General features: G+C 28.9%; 2 protein-coding genes across 2 annotated transcripts; both read left to right on the forward strand.

Annotated features, from left to right (window-relative positions):
• The first annotated feature begins 5,428 nt into the window (after positions 1-5,428).
• On the forward strand, positions 5,429-6,475 carry LOC136082755 (ATP-dependent DNA helicase PIF1-like). Its single transcript, XM_065802178.1, has one exon. It carries the CDS (start codon positions 5,429-5,431, stop codon positions 6,473-6,475), a length of 1,047 nt encoding a protein of 348 aa, XP_065658250.1.
• Positions 6,476-20,856: 14,381 nt separating this feature from the next.
• On the forward strand, positions 20,857-21,303 carry LOC136082756 (uncharacterized). Its single transcript, XM_065802179.1, has one exon. It carries the CDS (start codon positions 20,857-20,859, stop codon positions 21,301-21,303), a length of 447 nt encoding a protein of 148 aa, XP_065658251.1.
• The last annotated feature ends 719 nt before the right edge of the window (positions 21,304-22,022 follow it).

The following is a 22,022-nucleotide window of genomic DNA, read 5'->3' on the forward strand; positions in this document are numbered from 1 at the left end:
ACTTTTATCGAACATTTGAGACTATTCGTCAAACTAATTCATCAAACTTATATTTGATTGTTTTTGAAAGTATTTATGAAAGATGTCGAACTGTAAAAAACATGATATCATCAATGAATATAAGAGATGAGGATCATTGTGTAGAAAATTATTTAATAGATGTACAATTTATCGAAAACATTTTTTTAGAATTAATAACTTTTATTAATAATCATATTGAATGTAATCAAAATTTAGTATATCAATTTAATCATTTAACTGTATAAACATTGATCTGTATAATTTTTTTTTAGATAACTAAAAAAAAATGAGAGAAGATAAAGAATACGTTCGTTGGAACGCTTGGGATGACATTAGACAATTAGATTCTGAACAACATACTCGATTAGATATCATATCATTGTTTCTAGAAGACAGTCAAGCTATTTCATTTAGTGAAGTAGTTGATAATATGATTAGAATGAAGATGAACTTTTATAGAACAATTAGAACTATTTCATTAAATTTATATTTCATTATTTTTGAATGTATTTATCAACAATGTCAATTTGTAAAAAACATGGTAACATCATTGGATTATGAGGATTATGAGGATTATGAGGATTATGAGGATTATGTTGATCATAGTGTAGAAAAATATTTAACAGATGTAAAATTTATCGAAAACACTTTTTTAGAATTAATAACATTTATTAATAAACATATTGAATGTAATCAAAATTTAGTATATCAATTTAATCATTTAACTGTATAATTTTTTTTTAGATTAACTAATAAGAAAAAAAATGGATAATGAAAAATGATCTGATGATCGCATCGAATGGCTTACCAAATATTACACACTTCATCATTCTGAACGGAAATTGTGGAAGTCTTTGGAACAATTATCACCTGTTTTTTACTTTCATTTTGTTATCGTTAAAGAATTTTTAACCAATGATGATCCTCAAGATGGGATAGTGGGACAATTTGAAAAAATAACAGAAATTATAGATAAAAATAACGAGCAAATCAAAAAATATCTCAATATACGTCAATTTTTAATGGAGATGGTCAATTTCATGATTCTCATTTGCGATGCTGCAATTGAAGAAGACGATTTTATTGTAAAAAAAGAAAAGAAAGAATTTGCGAGAAGAGATGAAGCCATGTTCTCTTATATGAAAGTAAACGTGGGCATGAAAAATTTTCATTATATTTCAAAGCACGAAGAAAGATTAATGTTAAAAAAAACATATAAAATTGGTTTACGCTTATTCTTATAAATATTTTTATCGAGTAACTTTTTTTTTTTTTTAAATTTTTTTTATACTTTTAATAACTTTTGTATTTTTTAGGTAAACTAATAAAAAAATGGAATTCTTTCGAGATTATAAATGTGGAAAATACATCTCTCGTAAATATAGAAAGTTGGATAAACTTAATGCAGATGTTGCTGCTGAATATAAAATAGTAAAATGTTTTGTTAAATATGGTGATTGTTTTAAAGATTTTTTTAAAAATTTTCACGACAACATGTTAAATGAAGCAGTAGATGAATTGAACCAATTAATACGAAAAGATGCTGAAAAAGATGGTTTTATAAACAGATTAAGAACTTTGCAACTGTATATGCAAGCCATGTACAAATTATTTACGACAAATCAAAAAAATATTGAATGGCTTAAAACAGATGTAGAAGAAGATAAAGAAAAACAAAAAGAAAGAGATGTGGCTATGTTTGAGTATATTGAAAAAAATGTCCCTGAATTTCGCAAAGACATAATGAATCATTTTTTTTTGTCAACAAGACTGAAAAAACAATACGTATTCGCGAAGAATTACAACGTTCATTTTTAAAAACAATGGAATATTTGAGTACCTTTTTTGATTCAATTTTTTTTCTCTTTAGATTACATAATAAAAAAATGGTAAAATTAATAGTTCGGCCAACAAACAGCATTATGGCAACAACACCAACAATTTGTCAATACATAGAATTGTGTCATCACAAAGAATGTCAAAAGACTAAACTTGTTTATGCGATGAATGTCGAAAGAAAATTTTACATAAATAATATAATTTTTAGATAATTTTTATTGTAATTTTTTTATAATTTTTATTGTATTTTTTTTAGATTACATAATAAAAAATGTCAAACTTTAAAACACATGTCGAACATCACATCACTCAACTTTTATTATCAACAGCTGTTATTCACGATCAAACTCAAACGATTGGGAGGTTATTGAACGAAGCAGATTCTTGTTCAAAAGAAACTTGTACTGGCTTGAGTCCTTGTGATTCTTGTAAAACAATATATGATTTTGTGAAACATTATATTCGTGAAGAAAATATTAAAAAAACTGTGCTTGAAGTGTTTGAAAATTATACTTTATTATAAATCTTTTGTTATTATTTTTTATATTTTTTTTGTAATTTTTAGGTTACATAATGAAAAAATGGTTGTGGTTTATGTATTTGAAAACAACGCTTAAGTTTTTTTTAAGAATGAAAGTGGTTGTTTGGAAGATTGCTTGGAAGATTATCATCTTAAAGAATTGTTTCAAGAAGAAATGACTCAAGATGAATTTGATGAATTTGTAAAACAAGTGCAACAAATTAAACCTAAAAAACTACGAGTTGATAAATATTCAGAAGAAAAAACTTTTAAAAGAGAAAAAGAAGTTTTTGAAGCATTTTTATTTTTAGATTGGCGTATGAGTGAACAAGCTTCTGAAATGTGTGAAAAAGTAGCTAAAAAAATAGGGCTTAGCAAAACAATACTCTTATTTGTTTGTAAAAAACCTGATTTTATTTATGAAGCTTTATGTAAAATAGCTCAATGTGAATGTATATCGAATTGTGTATTTTGTATTTTAAATGCTTGTTACATTTATGCTGAAATAAGAAGAACTTTTTAAATTTTTTTAAAAAATGTATTTTTTTTTTTAGATTACATAATAAAAAAATGGAAAACAATATAAAGTTGGCTTCGAAAAAGTTAGGATTGGCTGAAGTATTCTTGAAAAAGAAATTTTCATATTATGAAGCCGGAATTAACTATTTGGCTTCGTGTCCTTGCGAACCGAATGATATGTGTACAAAATGTCGAGAGATCAGATCGGAAATTTTATGTTCGGAAACAAAATATAAAGATTCTTTATATTGTTTTGATTAAACTTTGTATACATTTTTAGATTACATAATAAAAAAAATGGAAAAAAATATTATATTAGCTTGCAAAAAATTGGGATTGTCTGAAGTGTTGATAAAAAAGACTTTTCGTTATCATAGAGATGGTATTAATAGTTTAGCTTCGTGTGCTTGTGAATCGGATGATATGTGTCAGAAATGTAAAAAGATTGTGTTGGAAATTATATTTTCAGAAAATAAAGATTATGTGTTAAATATGAACAACCTTTATATATGGATAAATAATTATATTTTTATATTGATATTTTTGTATACATATTTTTTTGTATTTTTTATATTAAATTTTGTTTAAACTTTGTATATATTTTTTTGTTTTTTTAGATTACATAATAAAAAAAATGGAAAATAATATAATGCCATCACAACTATCAGAAATAACGAAGAAAAATCTTGATTATTTTGCTTTTTGCGATTGTCATCTAAACAATATGTGCGTAGTTTGTAAAAAAATAGTATTGGAAATGGAAGAAAAAATTGAATATGATACAATATACAAACATTTTTTATATACGTTTATTAAATTGTAGTCGCGTTATATTCAAAATATTTAAATAATAAAATTTTTTTATATTTTGTTTAAATTTTGTATACATTTTTTATTTTTTTTATATCGAATTTTGTATACATTTTTTGTATTTTTTTAGATTACATAATAAAATGGAAACTAATATATGTTGAATGGAAAAGAATTGGGTTTATCTGAAGATTTATTACAAAAAATTATTGATTATCGTCAAAACCAAATTTTGAGCTTGACAGTGTGTCCTGGTCAAAAGTTGTGTTCGAATTGTAAAACAAAAAAAGATACAGTTACATTTATTGAACGACATTTCTCGGATAAAAATAAACATTTTTTTATATTTTTAGATTTTTTGTAATTTTTTGTAATTTTTTTAGATTACAAAATAAAAAAAAATGGAACAAGATGACATATCATGGTGTAACTATTCTATTATATTAAAAGCTTCAAAAAAAATGGATTTATCTAAAAAACAACTCTTGGAAGATTATAAAAAACAAAAGAAATTTTTGACCGAATGTCAATGTGATGAATACGAACCATCATTTCTTTGTTTGTGTTGTAGTTCTTGTGTGGATACAGCTTCAAAAAAAATGGATTTAACTAAAGAACAACTCTCGGAAATTTATTGAAATCAAAAGAAAAAGATTAAATTTTTGGCCGAATGTCAATGTGAGGAAACGACGAATATCATTTTCTTTGTTTGTGTTGTAGTTATTGTGTGGATACAGTGAAAGAATTTTACATTTCAATAGTAAAAGCTTCTAGCAAACTTGGTTTATCGACGGATTTATTAAACAAAACTTTTCATATTCATAAATACGAAATACGTGATTTAGCTAAATGTAATTGTGATTTTGAACAATTGTGTCATGATTGTGATTTTAAAAAATTTTTGGTTTATCGATTGATTCGTTAATGTAACTATTTTTATAAATTTCTTTATTTTTTTATTTTTTTTAGATTACATAATAAAAAATGCAACTAACAGAAAATGATTTAGATTTTTTGATGGAAAAAATATACCAATTCAATCGAGCTCACCCAGCTACTTTGGAAGATATTCGAATGCATGCGATTACTTCAAAACAAATTTTATGTCATGGTTGTCGATCGGATTGCTATTCCAAGTGGAATGATTTTTTCAATGAAGAAATGAAAAGAATACCTCATATATTGATTTTGATGGTCTTTCAATATATTAAAATACATTATCATGTTTATTCGAATTTAAATTTTGAATCTTTTTATAATTTTTTTCAATTAAAATGTAAAGAAGATGTTTTAAATCATGTAAAAGAAAATTGTGTAGAAATTGAAAATTGTAAACATTATTTAAACGAATGTGAAGAGTGTGATGAGTATAGATATTCTGATGGAGAGAGTTGTTCATTTATATATTGTGAAAAATGTTTTAATTCTGAATATTAATTTCTTTTTAGATGAATAAAATAAGAGAAAACCATAATAAAAAAATGTTCAAGATGTTAATCAAACAAAACCAATTGCCTGAAGACGAAATGATGGTTGCAAAGTTTTTGGTTAATGAACCAGATGATTTATTTTACAAAGTGGAACAAGTTGTTGAACAGGACATTATTTATATGATGTTTTTTATAAAATACGCTATACTATATTTGTATTCAAAATAAATTTTTTTATATGTACTTTTATTCTAAATAAAAAACGTTTTTTTTAGTAAATAATAAAAAAATGTTATCTTTGCAACAGCAAAAAGCACTTCAATGGCTTGATGAAGGAAAGAATTTTTTTATTACTGGTGGCGCTGGATGTGGTAAAAGTTATATTGTCAACCAAATTGCTCAAAGTGAACAAATTTATAAAACAATACATATTACTGCGAGTACAGGAAAAGCATCTTATTTAATCAATGGTGTCACTATACATGCTTTTGCTGGTATAGAAACTGGTGTTAAAAGTGTTGAATATTATAAACGACATGTGCATCCAGACATTAAAAAAACATGGTTGGAAACTGATGTTTTAATTATTGATGAAATTTCAATGATTAACGCTTCAAAATTTGATTTATTACATTCAATAGCTTGTGAAATTAGACAATGTTACGATGAATTATTTGGTGGTGTACAAGTGATTGCTTGTGGTGATTTTTTTCAGTTGCCACCTGTTACAGGGCAATTTGTTTTTAAATCACAAATATGGCAACACTACATGACAGAAGTGTTGGTTTTAACTCAATGCTTTAGACAAAAAGACGATGAACAATTTTTTGGAGCTTTAACTGAAATACGAGTTGGTCAAGTTTCAGACAAAACTATTGATTATTTTATGAGACGTTGTTTTGAAAAAGATGAAAATTTAAACTCTAAATATACAAGATTGTTTTTTAGAAACATCGAAGTGGATGTTTATAACAATCAAAAAATGGAAACTATCAAACAAGAAGGGTATTGGTTTTATGCTAAAGATGTTATTAAAAATCGAAATATTCCATGCACGTTTCAAATTCCAGCAGCTGTTTATCTTAAAATAGGTGCTATTGTTATGCTTGTAAGAATTATTAATGTGGAAGAAGGTTTGTGCAATGGTACTATTGGTACCATCATTTTAATAGAAAATAATGCAGTTTGGGTGATGATGAATAAAAAAGAAGTCAAAATTGAATGTGTCAAAGAAGAAATTTTAGATTGCTCTCATGCTGTCATAGGCTCAAGATTTGGTTTGCCTTTAAAATTAGCATTTTCTTTTACGGTTCATAAGCACAAGGAAGTACCATGAATAAAGCCGTTGTTCAATTTAATTCAATAGCTTTTATTAATAGTCTTTATTATGTTCCTTTATCACGAGTTTGTAATATTAACGATATATTTATAATTATTAATAATAAATTTGATTTACGAACACTATTTAAAAGTATTACTGTTGATTCTGATGTTTTGGAATTTTATAAAAAATAAATGTAAATTTTTTTTTTAGATTAAAAAAAAAATGAAATTTGAATATCAAACCGAGGAAACTCGTTTTAGTAATAACAGTATATACACGGAACATTTTTTTTACATTAAAGATCATTATAAAGATGAAGATATTGTAGAAGAATCACAACTTTATTCTGAAACTCAAAGTCCTGATGAAATTGTTCATCATGTTGAACAAAAAACAATGGAAGGATTTGAAACACCAATGAAAAACAGTATTCTTTTTGGTGATTTGTTTCAAAATTTCTTATTGGGTTATAATATTGTTACTTTGTGTTGCAAGTCTATTGAAAACGGTTATTGTAAAATAATGAAACGTTGTTACAATTCGCCTGTTTATTTTATTAAACCTCTAGAAGGACCGACAAATTTACGTTTTATTCAAGATGCCAATGTGCGAGCTGTTTTTAATGTTTTAGAAAACGACAGCGGATGGAAGATAATACGATTATGTAATATTAAAATTAAAACTTTATCCAATTTAACAGAAAGATCCATGATGAAATTACGAGATTTTGAATTGTCTGGTTTTAAAAGAAACATGCTCATGACAGATGAACAAATTGAAAAAAAGAAAAAAATCAACAAAATCTATTATGAAAAAAATAAAAAAATATTAAATCAACGAAAGAAAAGCAATCGAAAGAAATGCAATAAAACACATAACAAAAAAAATCAACAAAAGAGGAAAGAAAGAGACGAATGGTTTGGCGAATGGTATAGACCTCATTCTTTAACACAATGGGAAAAATTACTAAAAAGTAGTGTTTATACTATTCTGTCTTATCAACAAAAAAAGAAAATGTTTTTAGATTATAGTATTTTGTTTGAACCAGGGTTATGTTTTTATTCTGCTTTTCTCGTCTCTTTGTTGATTCGTCAATGGAATGCGAGCACCATTGAAGAATGGAATATAAAAGTGTTGGAAAAAAACACTACAGATTTATATTCTGAAGAAATTATTTTACAACTTCTTTTTGAAGATCAGGAAGAGCAAAATATTCTAGCATGGAAAGACGTTTTACAACAATTAAAAGAAAAATCTAAAAATATGTCATTTTAAACTTTGATTGTTTTGCTTACGAAAATACTTTTGATCGTATTAACATTAAAATTTTTGCCGTTAACAAAAAAAACACCAAAATTCGATTGTTGCATTCTAAATTAAAATCACAATATAAAAGTTCTCTTGCAGAATTATTAAAAGTAGTTTACGAAAGCGCAAACATTACCAAAGACGATCAAGATTCTCAAAGAGTATTTATTAACGATAAAGAAAGAAATAAAGCCAATGAACGGAAAAAAACAATCAACACAATCAAAATTTGTATTTTTCAAAAAAACAATTCTTTTCACGCTATAAGTATGTTGAATGAAAAATTTTCTACAAAATATTTTTGTTCTAACAACTCACGTGTTTTGTCACAGTGTTCAGATTGTGGACAAAAATTTACTAAGAAACACAAATGCGAAGGTTATTATAAACCGGACAAATTTACATACGGTGATTGCATTACTCACTATCGGCCACGAAATTCGTTCATGTGTACAAGTAGAAACTTGTTTCCTTTTTTAATGACATTTGATTGTGAAACGAGTATTACAAAGTCTGAAGAAAATGCTACTTCCAAAGTCAAACCTTTATCTGAATTGAACTATTATTGTCATTCCATTGTGATTCAATGCATTCATGAAAAATTAGCAAGAGAATGTTTTGGTTTGGACGAACAAGGTCAAGTCATTACTCAATGGATTTTTTATTATGAAAATACGGTTGAAAGTTTAGAAAGAAATCCTTTAACCTGTCTACCAGACTATTTTCAACCAGGAGTTTCTTTACTTCACAAGACACCCAGACGTATCTTGTGGGAAAAGCTAAATTGTGAAAATAATGAAAAATTAAAAATGGAATTGAGAGTTTACGATATCATTGCTTTAGCAGATACTTTGGTTCGATTTACTTATGAAATATGTTTACCGCGTTTTGAAAATTTAAATATATCAAGTGAAGAAAGAGATTTAATATGGCAAGAAGAAAATCCTTGTTGTTCTATTTGTAGAACTCCCGTAGATAAAATACGTCAATCTGATGTTTATAAAAATAAATTTTCTCACATGACTCTTCAAGAAATTGAAAGATTAAATCATAATGAATTTCGCATTTATAACGGCAAACGAATTCAAGTTGTGAACATGGTGTTTCAAAGAGTAGGACGTTTAGAATTGTTCATGTTACCTTGTCACGTTCGAAATTATTTAATCGACAACGATGCTGAAAAAATAAAACAAGATTTATTTCGAGTCTCCACTTTGTATTACATTTGTTGTAGATGGTGGGAAAAATTTCAATACCTACCTGCCACTAACGGATTATTAAGTGATTATGTGAGAATCACCACTGCTGAACTTGCAGATTATATGAAACAGTTGTCTTTGCTTATCATGACCGAACACCAATTTGAAAACTATTTTAATCAAGAAGATATAGAGTTGTTAGAAGATCCCTACTTTTTAATCAAAATCTTTCGCAAATGTATTAACGAAAGTGGAGAACAATATACAGATAACCTTCATTTTTTGTTTCTAATGAGAAAATTCAAGCAACCGGTCTACGAATTATGGTATCACACCATGTTGGTTGCTTTTAATAATCAATTTGAAACCCAATTTAGTTTATCTGATTTTATTCAAGATGAAAAAAATCGAGAAAAAGTTTTAAATAAATGCCAATTTTTTCTTAACGCTTTTGAAGATTATCTTGTTATTGATCACGATCATTTTTCAGGACAAGTGTATGGATTAGCTCACGATTATTGCAACAAAAATTTAGGTAGATATGTCAGCATTTGTCTTGTCCTATATTTGCTCACAATGCTTCTTTTGATAATCGCATTATGATTGTAGAAGGTTTAAAAAAAATGTTGGATATTCCGTTATACGGTCATTTGGCAGAATCTGAAACTACACCTTTTAACGCTTTTATAAAATACAGCAACATGGAAGATGTTTTTGTTATATCTAAAAATGTGAGCAAAGTCAATATTATCTGCATCGGTAAACATATTAAAATTGTAGATAGTTTGAAAATTTTAAACTGTTCTTTAGAACAAGCCAGTAGTATGTTGTCACAAAAAGCTCAACATCAAATTGTCAACACGATGTTGCATTATTTACGACCTTTTCATCCCGAAGTAAATGATTTAGCCGACAATCTAGAGTTTAAAAACTGTTTTATTAAAAAAACATTATTTCCTTACTCGCAAATAACAGACGAACTCTTAAACATTGAATATAAAACATTTCCACCTATTGAATTATTTGCTCAAAACGATTTAATGAAGTCTAAAAACTTACAAGAAGAAGTTAAAAAATTGAAAGAAGCTTATGAAGGTGTTAAAAAATTGTGGAACTTTTTAAATTTAAAAACTTTAAAATCCTTATTGCATATCTATACTGTGCTCGATACGGTCGTATTAGGTTATGTTATGATTGACTTTGACGAAAGAACATTTGAATTTACAAAATTTCATATTCTAAATCATGTTAGCATTTTTAGTTATACCAGCAAACTCAATTCTACCATCAGTTTAATTCCAATCCAATATCCTGCGACCAACGAACATCAAAAAATGATTGAAAAGAGTATTCGAGGCGGTATGTCCACCAACGGTACGCAAAAGTTCGCCATTGATACAGATTACTTTGAACCTAAAATAAAAGAACTCAAATTAAACAGCGAATTGAGAGGTTGCTTAATTTTTATGGACAAAAATGGACAATACGGAGGGGCTCAATTAAAACCTTTACCTATTCACATGAAATATTCTTTTGATTTGGAATGTATTACTTTAGACGATGTGATTCGAAAATATCATCGCGTTAATTTAAACGGTTTCTCGACTTGTGCTTTAGTGCATTGTCAAATTACTATGAAACCAGAGTATCAAGATCAAGTAGGAGGTTTTTCACCCATGGTAGAAAAAGAAATATATCCTTTCAAGATTATTCTCCCACTGAAATTGTATCCAAACATTATCTCAAAAACAATGGAACCTACGGTATAGAAAAAGACAAAACTATTAAATTGGTCATGAAATTAAGTTCGCATGAGACTTGTGAATTTTTAGACACTTTAATATGGCTGACTACGTGCTGTGGATGCGTTGTTAAAAAAATTTACAAAGTGCTTCCTCTATGGCGTTATCCTTTAGCTCAAAAAATGGTAAAACGAAATATGGAAAAAAGAAAAGAAGCTATTAAAAAGGGTGACAAGGTAGTGGATGCTTCTTGCAAATTGCAAATTAACGGTCATTACGGAACCTTGAGTCAACATATTGCACAAAAACTAAATACTACTTTTATGAACCACGAAGAAAAAGCATTTCAAAATAGTATTGAAAATTTTCAAAACATTCGTCGTGTTTTAATTCAAGAAGGTCAAACCGATGAAAATATTAAAATGTTATTTCCTTTTCATTTTCAAAATTTATTATATGACGGTTCCTTATTTATCGGTGTTAAACCTGAAAGATATAAATTGGACGTTTTTGAAAAAAAAGTATGTTTAGATGAATACGAGACGAGTTATTTTTCAAACTATGGCAATCGTTGGATGGATTATTCCAATTATAAAACGACTCATCCTTTTTATTCCACTCAATACGCCAAAGAAACGGATCATTTTCAAAACGAAATACCTCCTCCTTATTACATTGCACAAGCTTTTGCTATGGGACCTAAATGTTATAGCGTTCATAGCGTCAACGGAGATGAAGAAAAAAACTATTATAAAAATAGAGCTAAAGGAGTACCCAATTCTAAACTTTTATTTTCAAATTATGTCAACGGATTCGATACCTTTGCCGCCAAAAGATTGTGTAAACAAGTTCCTTTTTCAGTGATAAAAGAAAATCAACCTATTTAACAAAATAGAATGAGTGTCAATTACAAACAAGTGAAAATACAAACGCACACTACTGATTTTTTAAAAAGATTTACACAAAAAAATTATGTTTTTGATGACGGAGTCATGACCGAAATTCGTGATCATTATCTTTTGCAACCGATACGAGAAGCCAATTTAAAAGTGTTACCCGATATAGAAAAATTTTGTAGCGATGAACACATTCAAAATTTACTTGAAATTGAAAAAAATATTATAAAACAATCAGAACGTTATCAAACAATGGCCACGTTTAATCGAAAAGTTTTGATCCCTTTGTTATACGATCTTAAAAAGAATATAAATTTGTAAATTTTTTTTATGAATATAAAAAAAAATGGTGTTTTATTTTTTAGAACAAAAATTAACAGCGCAACAACTTGAAAACAAATTAAAAGAAATTGGTTTTAAAAATTTTTATTTAGTAGAAAATACAGAAAACGAAATTTATTATTTAAAAAAAAACGATTTTTATACTTCGCGTTTGATTCTTATTACTCTAAAAGGACGAGATTTAATTCCTGAAGTTTTTTAAGTTGTTGTCTTGATTGTTTGATTGTTTTTTTACGTTTTGCCTGTCACGTGGGATGTTATAAAGAAGATTGTGTTCATTGTGAAAATTACAATAGAATTCATTATAATTGCACTTGTCTTTTAGAAAATAAAAAAGATGGATAATATAGTATTAACAGAAGTGGAAAAACGATTAAATCGAGATTGGAAAACGTGTGGAAGATATTTGAAAGTGAGTGAACAGGAACTGGATCTTATTGATGCAGATTACAGATATATTGAAGATAAAGCTTTTGAAATGTTAAAAATATGGAATCGTAATGGCACTAAAGAACAATTACTTTACGCAATGAACAACATACCAAGAATGGACATTAAAAAAATTATTTTGAAACGTATTTTGTAAAATTTTTTTTGATAAAAAAAAGGATATAAATTAAAAAAAATGTTTTTTTTTATTCGTAGTTTAAAAAAATGGAAGAAAAAGAAGAAAAACCTCTTGAACAAAAAATAGAGAGTGTAGAACAACCTATAGAAAAACCTTTAGAAAAAAAAGATGGTGGATCTATTACCGAAATATTAAACGAAAAAGGTTTTCATGATTTCTATTTAAAAGGAACATCAAAAGAAACTGAACTCAAAGACAAAGAAACCTATTCGCAAGTGAAATTTAATATTTTTAAACCTACTCAAGATGTCTATCCTGAAAATACAATTATTACAGGTCTTACAAACAGCGGAAAATCAACTATGGCTAGAGATTTATTACATTGTGGAAAATTTCCTGATGCCGAAATGTTATTTGTGATACAAATGAGAGAACCTAGCGATTGTCAACACAAAACATGGAAAAATATTATCGAATCTTCAAAAAATAATTTAGAAGCGTATCAAATTATAACAGTTACCAGTCCAGAAAATTTAGATTCGGTAATACAGAGAGCCATTGGTTTTCCAAAGATAAATACGGTATTCAAAATAGCGATCACCGTTTATTAAAAACAATACTTTTATTTCATGACATTAGCGCTTTTTGTTTAAAAAGTCAACAATACACGAGCGCGTGTTCTAGCGGTTCTCATCACGGAGTAGGTACCACTACCGTTTTTCATTCCGTACCTTCTAAAGCCAGTCAATGTTGGAACAATTTAGTGTCTCATTACAAATGTATCATTTCTTTTGATAACAACAGCGAAATTGAAAAAATATTTAAAAACAATTTTCCTTCAACCGGCAAAATGCATCATCACGTTATCAGCGATTTGTTAAATAAAGAAACTTCTAATCAACACGGACATTTGGCTTTGTTTAAAAGAAACTCTTCCGTTGCACGCTTAAGAACTCAGATTACGAGTAAAGAACAAAAAGTATTTATTCCAGTAGACGCTCAAGGTAAATTGGACTTTGATTATAAAGACATGAGCGTGAACAAAAAAATTGTTAGTTTTCAATCTTTTCCTTACGTAAAAGCGCCTAATCTAAAAAATCATTATTATCTCAAATCCCATCACAACAACTATAATCAAGAGAAGGAGAATAAACCCGACGAAGAAGATAAAGTGGATATAAATAAGGAAAAAGAAAATACGATAAAAAAAAGAAAATGGAGTGAAAGCGAGAGAGCAACACAGCTACTCGAAGAAATTAAAAGACAAAAACGATATGGATTGTGCGAATCTTCAGACGAATCTACAGACGAATCTTCAGACAGTGGACCCAGTTCTGATTCTACATGATTGGAAAAGCGAAGAATTTTTACGAATTTTACAAAACGATTACGAATGTTGCAATCCTTCTAACAAAGCGAGTAAACGTCAAGCCATGAGACAAAAGTTGGCTGTTCGAGGACAAATTTTTATTCCCAAAATGAATAGAAGAAAAGACATTGACGAAAACGAAATTAAAATATAATTGAAAGAAATTTTGACGCGTTTTAACGCTGTAAAAATGTTAAAATGCGAACTTTTATCGGATCACGAACGACAACAAATAAAAAACGCTTTTTAAGAATACGTTTGTATAGAAATTAAACTTTTTGTCAAAGAAAATTTGTATCCGTATCCAAAATTTAACGAAAACGGAAAAGCTATCATGAAAAAAGAAAAAATGAAAGATAAAAATCAAGCTATATCAGACTTTGTTTATCACAATTACGACGTTTTAAAAGAATATTTCAACTCTACTCGTTTTAAACTTTATCACGAAATTATAAATTATTACGCTAATAAAGTAATCTCATTCAACACTATACAACCTACAAAAACTGTAATCGATTTATTAAGACAACAGTTTGACGTTGATTGTTGTCAAAAAGAACTCTATTTTCAAAATAATTTGTATTTTTATGAAACATGAATAGATATAGACCTGTATTTTTATGAAACATGAATAGATATAGAATAGATATAGACCACGAGTCTCCTTTATTAACTTTACGTAAGGTATTAGCCAAAAATGCCTACAACATGGATGTTTTTAACAAAAAATTATTACAAATCAACGAACAAGAAAACGAACAAGGTAACCTAGAATCTGGAGAAACAAACACATCCAATGTCTCTGAGCTTATCCAGAGATACGACTTACCTTCTTCTCTCAATTATGCCGATCCCATCAATCTCGACAATCAAATTGCTGGTGAAATAAGCTTTCAACAAAGTTTAAATGCTTTGTTACCTCTAGACACTATGCTCGATAGTGATATAGCTACAAGTTTAATCAGCGATCAAGAAAAATGGAAAACCTATCTCAACGTAGGAGGTGATGCTTACGCTTTTAAATCCATTTTAAATTTGAATAAACAAAGCGATTTTAACGAACAAATCGATCAAAGAAATATAAGCGAATCTTTAAGAACCATGAGAAATTTAAAACGATTTCCTATTCAAGACAGCTCTCTTACCGCTACACCACCCACCTCTATTCAATCTACATTAAACACTTTACCGCGTTCTACTACTTTAAACACTATTCCATCGGCTAATAAAAAAATTTACACTTTGACACCTCCTAATAAATTTTTAATTTTTCACGAAACAGCCAATGCAAATGAAATTCTAGAACAGCTTTATCGAAACGAATCTGTAAAAAAAATTCCCAACTTGGCTAAACAGCTGATGGACATGTGTAAAAATCAAGTCAATTATCGTTTTGGATCACATCAAATTTCTTTACCTGTTTACAAACCGAGAAACGAAAAAGCCACTTTAAGCAATTTAAAAATTTATATTTTATATCTAGCCAACGTCGTAGATGTAGAAGAATCTATAGCTAGTATTATTAACAATGTCAGCAACTTTGCCTTTGAAAAAATAAACGATCCAAAACAATATTCCTATTATGCTAACGAATTTTTAACTTTACTCACTTATTCTCATTCTGTAACAAACATGAGAATAGTAGCCGATTATTATCAAATAAGACAACTCACTTTTGCCAAATTATGGAGTTTTATTAGAAAATACAACATACCCTTCCGAAACGAAACTAAATTAACCTCCGAAGGTGTATATGTTAACGCTCTAGCTCGAGATCCTTACACTGTTATCACTTCTAGTTTTATAGAAAGCGAATCACTCAGCGATAAAAGTTTTGGTGGAAGTAGAGCTTTTGAAATATTAACACAAACAAAAGACATTATTCAACAAAGATGTATACACTATGGCGAAATGTTTCGAGGTGATAAATTTGAAATATTGAGAGAATACATTCAAACCAACAGTTATTTATTACCTAATAAAGATATGTTTGTTCGAATGTTAAACAACTATAACGAAAACGCGTTAGCTAGCAGACCCATCGGAGAAACAATGGTCTATTTGACGTTCAAAACTTTTTTCAACACTGTGCCTTCTTTACCTTTTAGAGATGTAACAGATGTAGCTCTATTAAAAGAAGAAGTAGAACAAACTTGTGCTAAAGGAGGTATGTTGGGATTATTACAATATATTAAATCCAATTCAAATCAATTTTACAGTACAGAAAATACAATCAAAGAAAAAAGTTTACTCGATATGTTGATGATAATGGGTGCAATGTATAATTCTCATCTTGTTCGTTTAAATTCGCCTTTAATGTCTTATAAAAAATGTTTTGAAATGGATTCTAATAATATTGTAAATTTTGCCAACGCTTTAAAACATGTTACCCATTTTAAAAAAAGAAATTTATTCACTCATCCTTTAACAAAGTCTTCCTTATTAGAAATTCCTACACCCAAAATAGAACCACCAACACGAGCATCCGATCCTTATTTGGGTTCGATAGAAACTAAAAAAGAAGAAAAACCTGTTGAAACAACTAAATTTATAAACCTGAAACTGATCCCACATTATTTGGAGCTACTGCTTTACCTGAATCAGTTAGCACTTCTTTACCTGATGAAGCTAGTGCTTCAGCTGAGACTAGTGAAACTCCAATATTAACCACAAAAGCTCGTTTAGAATTAAAAAGAAAACCAATAGAAACAAGATCGAGGAAAAAAGCGCTCTAACAAAATTATTTTTAAAAAATGGACAATGTGTTGAGAGATACTATTGACAACCTTGTAGAAGATCAACTGACTAAATTATCGAGTCGTGTGTTTGCTTTAAACGACGTACCCAAAATTAAAAAAGTTTTATTACAATTGGACACTTTAAAAAAAAATCCAACCGATTTGAAGTTTTATGATCAACTCAAAGCGCTTTTAGAAAATTCCATCAATGCCAAATGGAACGGACTCATCACCGCTTGGTCACACGTAACTTTGCTTTTTAAAAAAACAACGGATGTCAACGTTAAAAAACAAGCTCCTCGTAAACCTTATGTTTACGAAACACATCAATATTCGTACGATAGACCTCGACAATATTTTCAAGCTGATTTGGCCGACATGAACAGTTTTAATTTAAAATTGCTTCTCATCGACCCGAATTTTGTTTAGTTGTGGTAGATAGAGTATCTAAAAAAGTCTATTTGAGAGTCACAAGTAAAAAAACAGCGGACAAAGTGCTCAGCAGTTTTAAACATATTTTTGAAGACATTAAAAGAGACGATAAAACTTTTATCTATTTGCAAACGGATCAAGGTGGTGAATTTTTTAACAACAAAATGGAAGAATGATGTTATGAAAAAAACATTGTTCATTTTAGTTCTAAAAATTATGGAAAAGCTTACTTGGCTGAATCAACCATAGGACGATTAAAACAACTTTATCAAAAATTAAGAAAACAAGGCGAACTTCAAAAAAAGAACTGGAGTTTTTATATCGAGGACATGGAACAAAAACTCAACGAAAAAGAACGAGTCACGAGTGGAATCGCTCCTGATGAATTGGATGCTGATGACGCCAAAGGTAAAGCTCTTCGTTTAGTCGATCAATACCAAGACGACAAAAGACGAGGACATCATTTTTCTTCCAACATGCTACATCGAGTAGAAAAAGAATACAAAAACGAAAAATTAAAAATATACAAACCTCTCTCCGTTGGAACCGAATGTTATTTAAAAAAATATAAAATAGATCCCAAAGACACTTTTAGCAAATCGACTACTCGCGATCAACCGTATTGGGACACGACCAAAAAAGTAATTATTATCAAAGTCTCTAAGCGCTCTAACCCTTCAGTAGAAGGTTATTTACCCGTTTATATTTATAAAGTAGGAATAGTAGGCGATTTAAATAAGACTTTTAAAGTAAAACGAGAAGATTTGTTACCTGTTAACGAAGAAGACAAAGACATTTATTATAAAATTTTTAACGAATATGTTAATACATTTTTAAAACCTTTGAAGAAAAAACTGCAAGAAAAAAAGAAAAAATGAACAATTTAACGTTTGACGATGTTTTAGATGTAAATAAATATGATTGTAGCACGTATTATTTTAGTGAAATTAAAAATAAAATTGAAGCTAGCGTGCATTATAATGTTTTGAACGATTTTAGTTAACCCTTGACACCTAACGATATTGACAAACCCACATTTAAAAATAATACCATTTTACATTTAGCCAGTATGGACGTACCTACAAATTTAACTCGAGTAGACGAAAGCCTATCTTTTTCTGAAAACGCTTACGGATTAAGAATGGAATCCAAACCAGCTATAAAAAAAATGTTATCCGATATTCAAAGCGACATGATTGCTAATCCTACAAGACCCATAAAATATTTTTATCTTGTTACTAAAAGTGCTGTCTTGTACGTCAATCATATCCCTTTACCAGGTGACACGTTTCCTTGCTATGACATATTAGATATGGAAAACATGAGTAGTGATCATTTGAGTTTTATGTGGACCTTTTATGCAACAGGTGGAAGTAAACTCTTTGGTGTTATGACACCCCATGGCGGACAAGATGATTTTTTTATTAGAAACTTGGAACTTTATAATTCCAGATTAAATAAAGTGCTCTATTTTTCAGACTTTTTTTCAAGTTATTATAATAAAGATGCTAAAATTTCATCAACAAAATATTTTAATCCAAAATTATTATTTGATCCTTCCACTGAACTTAGATACAAAACAGCTGTAGTCGATATGCCCATGATCAAGTTTAGTTTAGATGCAAACAACAATGTACAACAAAATTTATTCAACGTCAATACCACCCCATTTGCTAATAGAACCAACTACAACTTATTGTGGTATTATAATAAAAAAACGAATATGCAAGCAACCCTTCTTTTTTACAACCTATTCGATCTAGTTCAACTTCAACCGTACAAGAAAGAGGATTGTCTTATTTTGGTTTTTTTTTCAAACAGAACATCTTCAAGTGCCTACGTTGTAGAAGATTTTACAAATTTATTACAATATTATTATATTACTACTAGATCTCTATATGACAACATATACAATTTATCCTTAAACACTCACACTAGTAAAAATTTTGTAATATATGCAAAACATCCGCTTTTAAGCTCAACAGAAATAGCAGCTGTTTCACCCGAAAGACAAATTATTCTAAAGGTGTAGAAGAAACTTTTGTTCGTCCATTTATTCATATCATGCTGACACCCAATTATAAAAACCCCTTATTATCTAAGGGAAGCTTATTTTCGGATACCAGACCATTAACTGCAGATGATAATATTCAATCTTTATGGAAAATTTGGAATGATTACGTTGATACTAAAAACCCTGCTATGCCCGGTACTTCTACCAGTGAAAAAATGGTACTACCGCAATTTGCAGATATTATTAAAGCTGCTTTTTTAAATATTCCCGGAGAAACGGCGACCAGATTACTCTATGTTTCATCATCTTAGTTGGGAGCTGAACCTGTAGAATTATTAACTAGTTTTTATCAAATATGGTTCCCTCTTACATCCAGAAGAAAATATTAACGTTACACTTTGAAAAATATACCTTTAGCTTCTTTACCTTTACCTTTTTTTAACGTCGATCAAATCATATGGCCTGAAAGAGAATTAAAAATGATGATGTTTTTACCGAAAGTTTAAACGTAACAAACAATTTACTCAATCTCAATTTAAACAACTTGACCTTTGCCGATCATACTTATGCAGGACCCGATTTTAACATGTTTAGTAAATATCTTACCAATATACCCAAAGGTATACCTTCTTGTATTCCCAAACCTATTGACGGAGTATCAAATTATTATACTTTTTTTTCTTTACCCTCCTTCCAAAGAAAATTATTGTCACTCATTAAAGTTAGCTTATACCTTATGAGAGGCTTGGATGTTAAAATGAGTCATAATTCCTATTCAAATTATGATATCAATTATGTTTCCTCAATTTCCGGAATCATTGGCGATCCCGAAATAAAAGGCACTCCCTTTCAAGTGTTACCTTCCAACTTACCTGATGACATTGACAAAATATGGACAGGCGATAACGCTTTAATCGCTAAATATAACGCAGAAACTTCTATTGAAGTTTTAATCTATTGCGAGCAAAGCAAACCTCTATTTTCAAATACCATCAAAGTACCTCTTGTCACTACAACTAGTTTTGAAAGAGCGACAACACCGACTCATAAAACATGGTTGAACAGTGTCAAAGCTATATTACAAGGAAATAATCTAACAGAATTGGTATTTTATTGCACTTCGCTCAACGGTCAATTTATTTATCAAAAAAAGAGCGACGGTACGATTATACAAACTTAGACAGACAGCTTGCCTTTAAAAAATATCATTTTGAAAATGTATCAACCTGTTGGAAACAATCCTGTACCTTATACTTTACTTTTACAAAGAGATCAATACAGTTTGACTCAACAAATCAACCCCTTTGTTATGCAAGTGGATCAAAATATGACCAACGCCATGTCGCTAGATTTTAAAATTCAAAAAAAAAGACTCGCTTTCTTAAGATGTGCTCTAGTTCAAATTAGTAATTTTAATAACACTGTTTTCAACTTTCCTTCAACTACGGACACTTACATTTTTATCAAATGCGATCAAGCTATAAATTGTGGAATGTATATGAACAAAATTTATGTTCCCGGAATTGTTGCTTTTTTCAATTTATTAGACTACACCAATTCTACTCAAGGACCACCAATATTGATTTTACAAAAAATCGTAATCCTTCTAATCAAGGAGAATTATCCACCTTTGATATCAACGATGTAGACGATTGGAAACAAACAAGATGGTCGTTTCTCAATTCAAAATCAATCCTAAAAGAACAATTCAGTCAAATTAAAAATCACATGCAACAATTACAAAATCAACTGACTCAATATTCCACTAAATCTGAATTGCAAAACATGAAATCTGAATTGGATGAAATTAAAAAAAGAAAAAAGAAAAAAGAAGAAATACCAGAAGAAAAACCTTCCAAGAATAGGAAAAAAAAGGAACAAATCAAATCCAAACCTAAAAAACGAAAATATTCAGAATCTGAAACCGAAAGTTCAGAAGAAGAAGAGCTTGTTGAAAAAAAACCTAAAAGCAAATCTAGTCCTTTACACATTTGTTCGCAATGCTTTCAAGAAGTCAATGCTGTCGACAAAATAAATGGTTTATGTAGAAACTGCATTATTCAACAAAGAGCCATTTTATCAAGTTCACTCATGCAGAATAACAACGACAAAAAGAAAAAAAAATTGAACAAAAAAAGTCTAATTGAACTTGGTTACACTCGTGCTTTAAAAGACGTTAAAAATAAAAAAATACCATTTAAAAAAAACACTTCGGAATCAGAAGATGAATAAATAGAAAAAAAATGTTTTTTTCTTTTTTTAAAAAAAAATTGGGTTCGTTAGCTAAATCTATGAGAGAGGGTGACGGCAACCGTTTTACACCCAATACAAACGGTCATGTTACTATTGAAGATGTTTTAGCACAAGCAGATCACGAAAATCGTTTATTACAAGAAGCAACAAGTGGTAATATTAGTGCTGAATATAAAGCAATATTAAATGAAAAATATCCTGGTTTTCAAACAGCTCAAGCTCAAGATGAAGTCATTGCTGTTAATAATCAAAAATTTTCTTACGATCTTACTTCTGACATGGCTAATTTAATTTCTTTTACCACTATACTTAACGAATGGACATATCTACCAGATTATTATATAGATTTTGATTTATTTCTTTATAAAAATGTCAACACGCAAACAAGATTTACACCTGTAACAGACGATGACTTAGCAAAAAAAGTCTGTCTTTGCCACAACTTTATTCAAGCCTTATTTAAATGTTTTAAATTTTATCCCAACTATCAAAAAAATAATACTACTTGTGCAAACAACGCTATCATTAATCGCTCTTATGATCGATTTAAAACAATGCTAGTTAAAAAAAGTTATATAAAAGCTTTTAGAGAGTCGTGGATTAATCCTAGTTTAGGTTTAACAGAAGAAACTGAAAATACAAACCCTATTACTTATGCTGAAACCAAAACGCTTATACAAGCTGCAGACCCTAATGGA

Source organism: Hydra vulgaris, chromosome 07, assembly GCF_038396675.1.
Source record: "Hydra vulgaris chromosome 07, alternate assembly HydraT2T_AEP".
NCBI classification, from domain to species: Eukaryota; Metazoa; Cnidaria; class Hydrozoa; order Anthoathecata; family Hydridae; genus Hydra; species Hydra vulgaris.

What these genes read in the sequence shown, in the direction of transcription:
- LOC136082755 (XM_065802178.1), top strand. Translation starts at nt 5,429, where the DNA reads ATGTTATCTTTGCAACAGCAAAAAGCACTTCAATGGCTTGATGAAGGA.
- LOC136082756 (XM_065802179.1), top strand. Translation starts at nt 20,857, where the DNA reads ATGAAATCTGAATTGGATGAAATTAAAAAAAGAAAAAAGAAAAAAGAA.